Consider the following 12,672-nt stretch of genomic DNA (forward strand, 5'->3'; position numbering starts at 1 on the left):
TTACTCTAAACCAAACTTTTACTAATTTTTCCCAGACCAGCAATCTTTAGTTCATTGGGCTAACTAGGATGTCGTTTTATACTGTACTATTATTAGTTATCTCGAAATCAATATTCTCTATTACACTAGCTACCATAAGTGGCACTTTTCACATAACAGCCCTCAGCACGCCATAGCAACAGGAAGAGTCTGAAGTAAAATGGCCTGGTTTCTATAGTAACTGTCTTTCCGACCATCTGTAATCAAATGGGATCATAGGCAAGGAAACAAAAATGGGCAATTCTGTACATTTAAAACTATTTGTATATAAAAACTTCTCAAAGTTTTGCAGCTTTACTTCAGCATTATTACTTATTTCTTAACATAATTAAGTAATATCACATATTAAACAGTAATAAATGAAGCAATGCAAATGCACTCTCTGTCACAAGTAAGTGACAGAAGCCGTGGCTGCTGAGAGAAAAGGGAAGCAGGTTAAGGCAGGGTGGAGAATAAAAGGTAAAGGTAAAGTTACCCCTGCCCGTACGGGCCAGTCTTGACAGACTCTGGGGTTGTGCGCCCATCTCACTTAAGAGGCCAGGGGCCAGCGCTGTCCGGAGACACTTCCGGGTCACGTGGCCAGCGTGACATCGCTGCTCTGGCGAGCCAGAGCCGCACACGGAAACGCCGTTTACCTTCCCGCTGGTAAGCGGTCCCTATTTATCTACTTGCACCCGGAGGTGCTTTCGAACTGCTAGGTTGGCAGGCGCTGGGACCGAGCAGCGGGAGCGCACCCCGCCGCAGGGATTCGAACCACCGACCTTTCGATCGGCAAGTCCTAGGCGCTGAGGCTTTAACCCACAGCGCCACCTGCGTCCCAGGGTGGAGAATACATTCCCCTTAATAGCAAAAAACATGCTAGTCAAAGAACACATTCACAGGACATGCAAGTGGAGCTGAATTTCCTGCCACAATCAATCTCTCCTGATTTTTACCCTACTGCTGTTTTCTGCACGCTTCATTTCTGATGACAGATTTGTGCGCATTTATTCGTTTTCTGTGATGTAACAAACTACACTGCACTCCTGTCATGTGATAACATATATCAAAACTGAAAAAGATCAGATGAGTGAGGTAAGGTGTTTAGGCGCTGAAATAGTGTTGCAAGAATATCTTTAAAAATTTTACCTATTAAGCTGTTTACTGCTTGTGACCCAATATCCCCAAGGTTTGAATTCAGATCTTGTCAGGGGACTGCCATCGGAACAGGGCAGGGAGGGAGGGGGGCCGCTGGGATACAGGGAGCCTCCGAAAATCCTGAGTAGCAGTTCCTTTTCCAGCAGTGGAGAAAGCCACACCTCCAGTGGAGAAGAGGGGAAAAGGCTCGAGGATGCTGCTAAGAGCCCCAGCGCCTCACCTTGCCAGGCTGCTGGTGGGGAAAGCAGCACCTCCAGAGGAGGAGAGGGGAAAGGGCTTGAGGATGCTGCTAAGAGCCCCAGTGCCTCATCTTCCCAGGCTGGCGAGGAGGGACAGACGCCTCTTCCATCGCCCAGCTTGTGCAGAGGGGTAAAACGCAAGGAAGGGGGCAGAGGCTTGGGGTGCAGAAGTTCTTATGTTGGGGCAGAAGCCAGAAGGGGCCACTCCCGGATTCTGCAAGGGACTAACACGGACATGGACTTTGTAGTTCTGCACTGTAAATAGTTTGCACGATAAAACTTGTAAAAGACAGGTTGGAGGTCTGCCTGGTTACTCACGAGCAACCAGCAGCAGCATCTGACAGATCTGATAGGTTATTAGGATGTTTCCCACATGCCTTTCTCTGGATGTACCCACTTTTGCAGGTTAGACTGATGGCAAGTAAAGAAAAGGCCATTCCGTGGTGGCATCTCAGCCAAAGAAGACCCTGCTGAGATTCACTTGCCATCAAATAAGTTTTGGTGCCATATCAAACCAGTCTGTTCTTTTAATTTAAACTTACACATTTTTTTTGTTACTGAATGTTAATGTCATGCCAAATTCAATACACATTCAAGTAGCAATAAAAGCCAACAACTACATTTGACTTCAAAAGACAAAACTTTCAAAACATGAGAAGATTAGTGACAAGGAAGTGAAAAGGCAATAGGGTCACATTTCTGCCAAAGTACTTAGGAATTGTTCAGAAACACAATAATGGAAACTCAGCTAGAACGTACAGTATACCATAGGTCAGGGAAAGGATCACCAAGGCCAAGAGGATGCCAACATTGTTAATAAGCAGAGTAAATGAAGCTGTTAGAGACAGTAAGATGAAAGTTCTAGATTTTACTGAGAAATTCACCAGGTTAAGATGACATCACTGAAGAGTTTTTAAAGAACGTAAATCTCAAATTGCTGATCTTCCAACAAAAATATGTAACTTGCCCCTAAGATCAGTCCCTGTATAGTCACAGATTTACTACCCATTTTATAGGCTAGCTGTTCCTCCGGTCACACTTGGTGCTGCACCTGACAACATAGTGGGCACAATTTGAGGAAAGGTTCCCACATATCCTTATTGTAATAATTAACAATAATGTTTGGCAGTCATTTATATCCACCCATATGATTCGTTTTCCTTAGAATTCTCACACTCAAGAAAATTGGTTTTTAAACTCAAGGGATATAACAGGCAGTTTGCTAAGTGGCATGGGAGTTTTCTATTCAAAGGTCCCAAATGTAACTTATCTTCTGTAATAAGATAAACAAAGACTGTACTGATCTTTTGTGCCTTTGTTTTTCTCTTTTTCTTTCCCAAGGGCAATTTTGTAGTGGCATAAAGAACTGTAAGCAACTGCTGTTCTAGGAAAATAGTTGAAGATAGAAATCTACACCACTCTGTGGAATATAAATGTTTCAGTACTTACTTATGCAAACAGTATCTATTCAGTAATGTTTGAGGCAGGGTAGTCTCGAACAGATCACAGTCACTCTACAGTTTACTAAATTCTGGCCTAATGGAAGACATGTTTACTTTAAAATTACCCAAATAAGCTGAATACAGCACTCTTATTTTCAAGTACAGCATAAAACGCCTCAAAGTTTATATTCTTTATGTTGCCACCCCATAGCAAATACTCTGCAGTCTCTTTCATATTTAGAGTTTTTCAGATCTGAACTTCTCTGCTGACTCACAGCTCATAGATTGGTCTCTCATAATCAGGGATTATTCCTTACCATTAGCAACAAAGCATTAAAAAATATGAGAATGCTTCCTTAGCAGACAATACAAAATATAAATTCTATTTTAACAATTGATGGTACAACCCATACAAATCTGATGGCAGGAGGGAAGGCTCATCAGGTACTTTTCTAGAAGCTCTGACAAGAAGGAGAAGTGTAGGTACGCCATTTGCCAGTGTTTCTGGCAACCAGTCTTTCTTTTTACATATTAGGAGGACACTGAGCCATGCCGCTTGCAGACCACACTGGGAGACACCACTCTACTGCCCTCACGACAGAATAGCCCTTCAAACAGAACATGCATGATATGCGTTGAGTAGAGACTTGGAGCACTAGATATTCATATTGGGGGATGTGAAGTCCTTGCCTTACTTTTGGACTTCCCATTGATAAAAGGATGCTGAACTGGGTGGGCCACATTTTAACTTTCCATGAAAAGAAGTTGCAGAGGGCTGCCAACTCTATCAGTAAAACATCACTATAGAAGGAGGTATAGCTTAATTTGAGTGGGCTGGAGAAAAGAAAACCTGAGGGATCCAGTCATGGATATGTTGAATAACATACAGTTTGGTCCTAACATCATTAATGTTAGTTTAATACCGGTTTTTATTTGAAATTATTTTTCTACCGAATGACTTGATAGCAATCATAGAAAAATTGAAATAATATTTCAGATATAAAAATAGTGCCATCCAAACCTACTGATTTGTCCACGGCAGAACATTTTAACAGAACCAATGACTTTCAGAGCAATCTGATAGAATCCCAACAGAAGATAGCACAAGCATCCACCCAAGCTTCAGATTGGAACATTTTTCCGCTTTCTGTCATCAAACAGAGTCTGTTCTATATCAGATGAAATGTTCGTAATCAAAACATTATCTTAAAAGTTCAAGAACTACCATACAAATGTGCTATCCTATCATGCAAGTGCTTAGATTTAATTATGTGCTGTATGTTTATGTCTTCATATTCCTAAAAAGGCAGAAGCATTTTAAAACGAAGGAATGAACTTTCTGCCCTGTTAATGATAGCATTCTGTTGCTTTTATGGATGGTTCTTTAATGTCTTTCAACAGAAAAAGAAAAAAGGAACACCATTAATTCAAAACTGCAATAGAAATGTATTTAAAAGCCATTACAACTATTGTCTGTTTTTAAATTGATTTTGCTATATATAAAAAAGGAGAATACTAATGGAATATGCTTTTCTCAAGAGGAACCACTAAAGTATTTTCATCTCAACTTAAAATGTACTAATGTAAATTAAAGGAAAACAGAGAGATCTGTAAGAAATATTCTCAGTCTCACAAAACCAAGGTCTCTTGAAAGGGAGCCTGGCTCATTTAGAATCAGTTGCATAATGAGCACCAGCATTTATAACCCTCCCTCAAATTATAAATAATTTATCATCCAATAAATGAAAATTACAAGAGTTTTCACTCAGAATCTGTATCTTTTAAAAAAAATAAATAAACAAACCATCTACCTTACTGTTCCTTGAATACTCAGATGATTCTGCTACATATTATACTTTTCATGAAGCTTTTGCCCAGACAACATATCCCTTTTCCCCAATCTATGTAATTCAAGTGTAGTTCTCCTCCCAATAGTTCAAAGTATGACAACCTAGTCATAAAAAATCTATTAAAATAATAAAGCAATGCATAAATATTACATTTCAGTTACCTTTTCTTTTTCAGGTTTAGGATTTAGAGTTTCCTTTGCATTCTCACTTTCATTTTTATTTGATAGTTCTTCTTTGCTTTCTTGTTCATCTTTATTTTGCAGTTCCTCAGTATTTGGAACCGTATCTGCATTTTGTTTTTCATCTGTATTCTGTATATCAGTATCTGTATTTTCTGCTTCATTTGAATTCCATAGTTCTTCAGCATTGGAGGTTTCTTCAACAAAGTCTTCTGCCATTCTGAACGCATAAAACAGTGCAGACAACTTTCCTCACAAACATTTAAGTGTGAGTGTCCAAGTATTAAGTTTGTGTCAAGGTGATAGGATCAAAGCGAGCTAGAAAACAGACACCTGAACCTAGAAATGACACCTATGTGAAACGAAAGCCTTTTGTTGTATTCCTCTTTTTATATTTAGTTCTGATACTCCAATAAGGAGAACATTAAAATACAAGGAGAACCGGGAAAGACCTAAATCATATTAGGTGGATAAGAAAATAAAAGATCAAAACCATAAAAAATCAAGGGTAAGCGTATGTGTATGTGTAATTCTATTACTTAGTCTATCATTGTTATGGAACCCAAACTGTCACTGAAATCTGTCAAGAGAGTAACAATGCAGCAAAAGTAAACTAGTTCTACAACAACTTTCCCCACAGTCCTCTAGTTGTTCTCAGTGAAGGCTGACATGGATACTTGATCGTTAGTCTTGTAATTAGAGTAGTTTCAAATGATGAACCTTCTAAAATATAAAAGATAATTCAATGGATCATCTGTCTGTGACATTCAAGGTATTTCAGGAAATGAATGAAGCCCCATGAGATACAATCCATGTGTCACTGGAATTAAAAGCAGAACTCCATATATTACAAATAACTAGGGGATTTTGTGGCAGTTGCAACAGTGAAACCTCTAATTGGTTGAGCTAATGTGAGCTGCTGGCTGCTAATTCCTCTCCAAATAACTTCTTTGTTTAGCCTGGCCTGATTCTTCTATCACCATAAAACCCCCTTCCTCAACGCCACCAACAGTTATGCTGATGGGTGCTGAAAATGATAGTAAAAGTAGTGATGGTGTTGCCAAGGTACAAGTAGGCCACGTTTCTCCTCCTCAGGGGTTGCTTTCCTATCTTCAGACATTTTTTGCAATATGATTCATTTCCCCTTGACTAAACAGCAAGAGAGGCAATAATTTGTCAAAGAGTACATGAGCTTGTCTCAGACACATTAGCCTATTATCTTGCTGAAGCTAAGCAGGTATAGGCCTGACCAGTGACTGGGTAGGTGACCACCTGGGAACTATGTGTTCTCTTTATTAATGGAAGAAAGATGGGATATAAATGGAAGAAAATAAAATAATGAAAATAAAACTTCATTGTCTGGCAATGTCTGGAAGATGTTAGCACTTTCTGTGCATTTTTTTACTGCCAAGAGAACAGCCTGACCTCAGTATTACTTTCTTAATTGCTTTCCTGCTGAGATGAAAATGGAAATGGTCAGTGGAGATAAAAACAAATTATCCTACTCCTTGGATTTAAAAATTGTCAGAATAGCTATGCAGGGAAATTAAAACTTTTTGGAATGCGGATTAGTGAACTGGAGAAGAATAGGTGGAAAGGGAATAAACTGGATGAACATTTTCATATACTTTTTGCAATAATATGGCCTTTGTGTACAATTTCTAAATGCAAAAGGGATTTTTATAGGTAATTTAACATATGTTTTGCAAAGCAAGTTGAAAATCTGCTGGTATTGGCCAGTTTCTAAGTCCTGTTTTAGAAGAGAAAGCTAGTCATTAAATTCAAAACCTGAATTTAATGATATTCTTAAATTGGGCCTTACAACCCAGTCCCCTAGGTTAGCACTCTGTATGACATTTCTAGGTCAGGGTAGACATATTTAAAGAACCAACATTATAACTACACAAAATTCAAACACTATAGCTGATGAAAAGTTAAATCAGTAGGGAGAAAAAATGTGTATGTTGATCATATCATTTCTTTCTTGAAAAAAGTCTTGTGAAGAATAGTTCAATTTGTCACATGACTTTCAATTATTTTTTCATATCCAGTGAGCTGAGGGGGGAAACAGGGGGAAAAGATAATGCTTAGATCACTGTGAACACGGCACCCTTGTTGACAGCGAGTGAAATAAAAGATATCCTGTGCTCCAAATCTTGTTGGCATCAATCTGTCTCAATTTGAGAGTGAGATCACACTGTTAGAAGGATATAGTGCCTGCTGTCGCTGTAGAGACTGATGTAGGAGAGAGATGCTTTATTGCAGCTAGGGTAGATGAAGGCATCCAGTTGTGCTACTGCAGATGCACCATGGTTTTTCTTCTTTCTGTGCTCCTCCCAGAAGCCATTCCTTCTCTGGTCACTGCTATGGATCGAGCATGTCCTTGGGGATCCTGACATCGTCCATTCTGTGGACATGACCAAGCCAGTGTAGACATTGCTAAGACAGGAGTGCAAACATGCTGGGAATGTCTCATTGATCAGTTCCTCTGTTGGTTAGGACCGGGTTGAATATAGATGATCACCTTGTTGCTTCTTCTGAGAAATGAAATAGTCGGTGAGGAAACAGAGGAATTTGTTGGACCTTACATTCTTGGCAGAGTTTGAGTTCCTACAGATATCAGAAAAATTGAAGTCTCCCATGACTCCTAGCTCTCTCCTTTTTGAATGTTTGGTAATCTGCTGTAGGAATGTATCACTCAAGTTTTCTGTCTGACTTGGAGGTCTACAGCAAACCCACTCCTACAATAGTAGTTTCCCACTCCTACAATTTTTACCTGTACATATGTTCTCTGTCTGTCCTCCATGCTTCAGGACATGTATCTCTTCACAAGTGTACATATCCTTTACACATAATGCTACTTCTCCCTGTTTGGTCTATTCCTTTTGAACAGGTTATACCCCTCAATTCCTACTTTCCAGTCTCATCCCATCAGGTTTCAGTAATGCATATTAGGTCATATTTGCCATTCTGCATTTAGAGCTCAAATTCGTCTTGCTTGTTCTCCATACTCTGAGCATTAGAATAGAGAAAACTAAAACAACAAGTCCAGCTGCTTCCTTCTTGTAGCGTCCTATCCTTTACCAGGTTTCTCGAGCAACAACTCAGTTTCCTGTGCATCAATGAAGCGATTATTCCCAGTACCAGGTGTTCGCCTGTCATCTATAATACTGTCTCCCTCCTCCTCAGGATTTAGTTTAAAGTTCTTCTGATCAGGTTTGCAAGACTCTTAGCAAACACATTCTTGCCAACTGCTGCGAGGTGCAACCCATCTCTTGCTAGAAGTCCTTCCTCAAAGAAGCAGAGGCCATGCTCCAAGAAGGCAAACCTTTCCTGATGAAAACACCTGAACAGCCAGTGGCTTACTACCAGTATTTTCCTCTCTTCCTGGGCTACAGTCTTCAACAGGAAGCAATAATTTAAAAAAAAAACCTGGGCCACAAAGCCCTTCAGCTTCTTACCCACAAACTCATAGTCTCTTGCTATACGTCAAAGGCTGTATGTTCAATTTCCAAATGCATCCAATTTCCAAATGTTTTTGAAAAAGTTGCTCCCTATTAATACTGAACACTCTCCTGACTGTATTGTTGATGATGTGATCAGGGTATTCTCTATTTTGTAATTGTTTAGCTAATATTCTGGAGTCTCTTAATAATTCCCCAGGTTGAGTTCCGTTTGAGTCTAATCATTCAACTGAAAGGGAGACTGTTTCTTAAGCGTCATAGATGAAAGGAGTCATATCTTAAAAGGAAATTTTTATCTGTAAATTTAGTAAAAAATGTAACATTCAATTGCCCATTGGAGCTCCTATATATGGTCTTGTCTAAAAAGGAGATGGCCTGTCTGTTATGTTGCAAACTAAACTTAATCGTGGGATGATCTGAATTAATCCAATTGTCCAGGGCATCCAAATGTGGTTCATTGGAAAAGATCATAAATATGTCATCTATACATTTATATAACTCAATGCCATGGAAATAAGGGTTAGTGTTGGGATCCAAGATCCATTGTTTTTCAAACTGATACATTAATAAATTTGCCACACTAGAGGCAAATGGTGAGCCGACTGAAATACCTCTAATTTGGCAATAAAAATCATGGCCAAATCTGAAATAATTCTTTTCAAAAATCAAGTCAATTAATTCCATCAGGAAAAAGGTGGGGGGGGGGGGTCCAAAGACTTCCGAGCATTTAGAGTATCCTCCAGAACTAACCTTGCTTCATCCAAGGGAATAGATGTGTACAAAGACTGTGCATCTAAAATGAGTAGAATGTTTGATTCAATAACTGTATGTTGTTCTATAATTTGAAAGAAATGTGCCGTATCCTTAATATATGTATCTGACTTAACTAACATGAAGCTGTAAAAAATGGTCAACAAATTTCGATAGAGGTACCAGGAGTGAACCTGTGCTGGAACAAATTGGATGACCAGGAGGCGGTCTCTCAGGTTTGTGTACCTTTAGTAAAAGGTAAGAAACTCGTACACGGGATGAGATTGTATTAAAAATTGTCCTACCTTATCCGATAGGTAACCCAGTTCCATAGCCTCCTGGATAATAGTCCTTACCAAATACTGACTATGTGCCGTGGGGTCTGAACCTATTTGTCTGTAGCTTGTGTCATCTGCCAGTTTTCTCCTATTAACTATTATATAATCATTTCTTTCCATTATTATGTATATGCAGTCAACAAATGCATGTTTTGGGAACCTGTTGCTAATGAGGCCTCTCTGATGAGTGAGTCACAAAGAAAAAGATGTGCACATTTTGTCACTCATGGTATTGGACATGAAAGATACAAGTAATTTCCTCCTTGGGAATGATATCCAAGTACACAATTCATCATGTATAAAGCAGTGCTAAAGGCAGAAAAGACCTCTACAGAAAATCACATGGATAATAAATTCATTTTGCCATTATTTATAACCCTGTTTGTGACTGAACACAGTGTAATAGGCATCCTGCCAGTATTTAAACACTGTGGGGCTGCACTGAAAATATTGGTCTAAAGCAGCCCATCTAGCCTGTAGTCTTTACCACAGCTTAATATTTACAAAAGTGATTTTTAAATAAGGTTGCTTCTTTTTAATAAACAACAGGCTTTAAAATAAGATCTGAATACAAGGCTCACAAGGATAACTTTTTATATAAAGTACCAATAGCATATGGAATTGCTTTATAACAGTTATGTGCCTTTCATCAAAGTGATTTTGCTTGCACAATTTAGTTTACTTGATCTGTACTTTTATAAGTCTTTTTAATAATTATATAGCTGTGATCTACTTGAAACGCTTAACATGAAATTATAGTCAGACAAAAAAAATCACTTGCAAGTAAACTATTTTGAAATTTTGCAAACTTAAGAACTACGTTTCCATATCTAATCTCATTACCCAAACAGTTGAAAGTTAAAGTTATGGACTTCTCTAAATCATCATCATCATCACCAGTACTAGTCAAACCCCTACAGAAAAATAAATTGAATCTAATTAATTAAATAAAATAGATTACAACAGAGTACAAAAAACTATGTATGCCTTCAGATAAGTAACTCAGTACAGGAGTTCTTCCTTCAAATACCCATATATCACCATGGTAAAACAAACTGCTACTGCTGTTTAATCCATACTGAAAAGATAGTTTATTTTCCATTCAAAAAAGCTACATAACTGAGCCAAATAAGTTAAAAAGCGGTATTTTGTGTAGGTGTGTATAGAATGTGCTCTGTTGTAATATCAATTATATTGTCTATTATACATTATCAAAGTCTCAAGATGATGCTATTAAGAGCTGGATCCACTACACTCCTTCAGCATAAAGCACTAGTCCACTCTGATATTGTTGATCAAACTGTTCCTTGAAATTGTTATAAATATCTTAGTATAATTCATTTGCAATTATTTCAGACAAGTTGGATTTGGGGTCAGACCCAAAGCAATAACATGTAATCTGGTCCTGCACATATATTTTCTTAAACAAATAGCCAGCACAGAATGGGGGAGGGGAGGCTTTAATGTTTTATCCCCTGCTGCAGTTCCAATGCAAAATTGTCAAGGCCTGTGCCTACTATCCACAATGGGCATAACACTCCCACTGGCGCTACTGGGAGTTTTCTTCCCATTACAGATAGCAAGCATCTATTTGTTAAAAAATAACCAGGCATGCAAAGCTGATTAACATCCTATCTAGTTTGGCCCCCAAATTTAAAATATTGAATTTGAAATGTTCAAGGATACAGAAGTATCGTCAAATTACTTTATATATATTACATTTATGTTCAGAAGGTACAGTCATCTCCCATCCAAGGACTGATGACATCCACACCTGCTTTGTTTCAGTATTACTGAAACCACTGGAGCCTGAAATCCACAAAGTCTTGATGACTGCAAGAGTTGCTCTTTCAGCTCCAATATGTGCACAACTGTGCATACGCGCATAGTGCTGAACCTGGAAGTGGCCATGAAACATTATAAAGACATCACTGAAATGTCTCTAAAAGGGCAGAACAGGGGCAGGGCAGGGAAGGAACGGGGTGTTTGCAGACTTTTTCAATGAGTTTCAATTACAGTATACATGATTTCACTAGCATTGCGGTACCTCGGAATGTAACCCCCGTGTAAACGGGGGGCGGGCACTGCCTATGCTATTGTATCCAACAGGAATTAAATGCATATTTAAGCCATGAATCTACATACGCAATCTACAAGCCAGGAATCTACCTATTCAATTATAGTGCTTTGCCTTGGTCTTCAACATTCTTAAGGAACAGAAAACCACAACTTGTAATAAGATCTACTGTGAATATATATGGGCTTTTAAGCTTCACAGGATGCATCAACATGAACTTATATATTCTACAGTTACCACCATATCACCTTTGGTTTTGATTATACACAACACAATAATACACCATTGGGGAAAGTGGAGGAAATAACATACCTGCCGTACAAAGCTATTAGAGGTAGTGTCAGAAGATGTACTCCCATCTGAACCTTTGAATCGGTGTTTTCTTCTTGCACCTTTGCTGTAAGACTGTTAAAAAGAAAAGTTTTTACTTTATGCATACATGTCTATATATCAAGCAGACACAAATACTCAACATATTATTATTATTTTTATATTAGCAAATGCCAGCTTTAGAAATTAGCCAGGCACCAGAATCTACATATTATAGCACAAAGTGAACAAACCCCTTACACAAGTGTTTGTCTAACTGTGCTGAATGAACAGCACAGGAATCACAAGACGGAGAAACCAGTTCCTGGGAAACTTCAGCCTCCCAGGACATTCTATACAAGATCTCAAAGTAGCTGTCTTATTACAAAAGAATTTCAGAAATAGACTAGAAAGAGAAGTTGCTGAATTGCAACTTATTACCAAACTTAAAACCATGGAGAGACTTGGTCTGAATAGAGACATTGGATTCTTATCTCATTATACATGATAAAGCTATTTTTAGCCATCTCACCCCTTGCTTTTTCCTGTAAGACCAATTGCAGTTGTTAACAGTCATCAACAGGTTTACCAGACCTATCAGCCAACCATCCATTCCCACCACCCTTCTGAATAATACCCCTCCCCACCCTCTCACTATATATAAGGGTCTGGTGACTTCTGTTTCGGTGTATCTGAAGAAGTGTGCATGCACAAGAAAGCTCATACCAATAACTAACTTAGTTGGTTTCTAAGGTGCTACTGGAAGGAATTTTATTTTATTTATTTTATCTTGTTTCGACTACGGCAGACCAACATGGCTTAAGATTATATATTGGAATAGTTCTTAA

General features: G+C 38.5%; 1 protein-coding gene across 3 annotated transcripts in view; it reads right to left on the bottom strand.

The window, feature by feature from the left end:
• Positions 1-12,672, bottom strand: part of CACNB2 (calcium voltage-gated channel auxiliary subunit beta 2) — a 130,041-nt gene that overhangs the window by 109,746 nt on the left and 7,623 nt on the right. For all 3 annotated transcript variants that reach the window (XM_083704878.1, XM_083704879.1, XM_083704876.1), the window contains exon 2: positions 11,828-11,920. In XM_083704878.1, the coding sequence (XP_083561004.1) occupies positions 11,828-11,920 (93 nt within the window). The remainder of the gene's footprint in view (positions 1-11,827; positions 11,921-12,672) is intronic.

This window comes from Podarcis gaigeae (genome assembly GCF_964106915.1).
Source record: "Podarcis gaigeae genome assembly, chromosome: 12".
NCBI lineage: Eukaryota > Metazoa > Chordata > Lepidosauria > Squamata > Lacertidae > Podarcis > Podarcis gaigeae.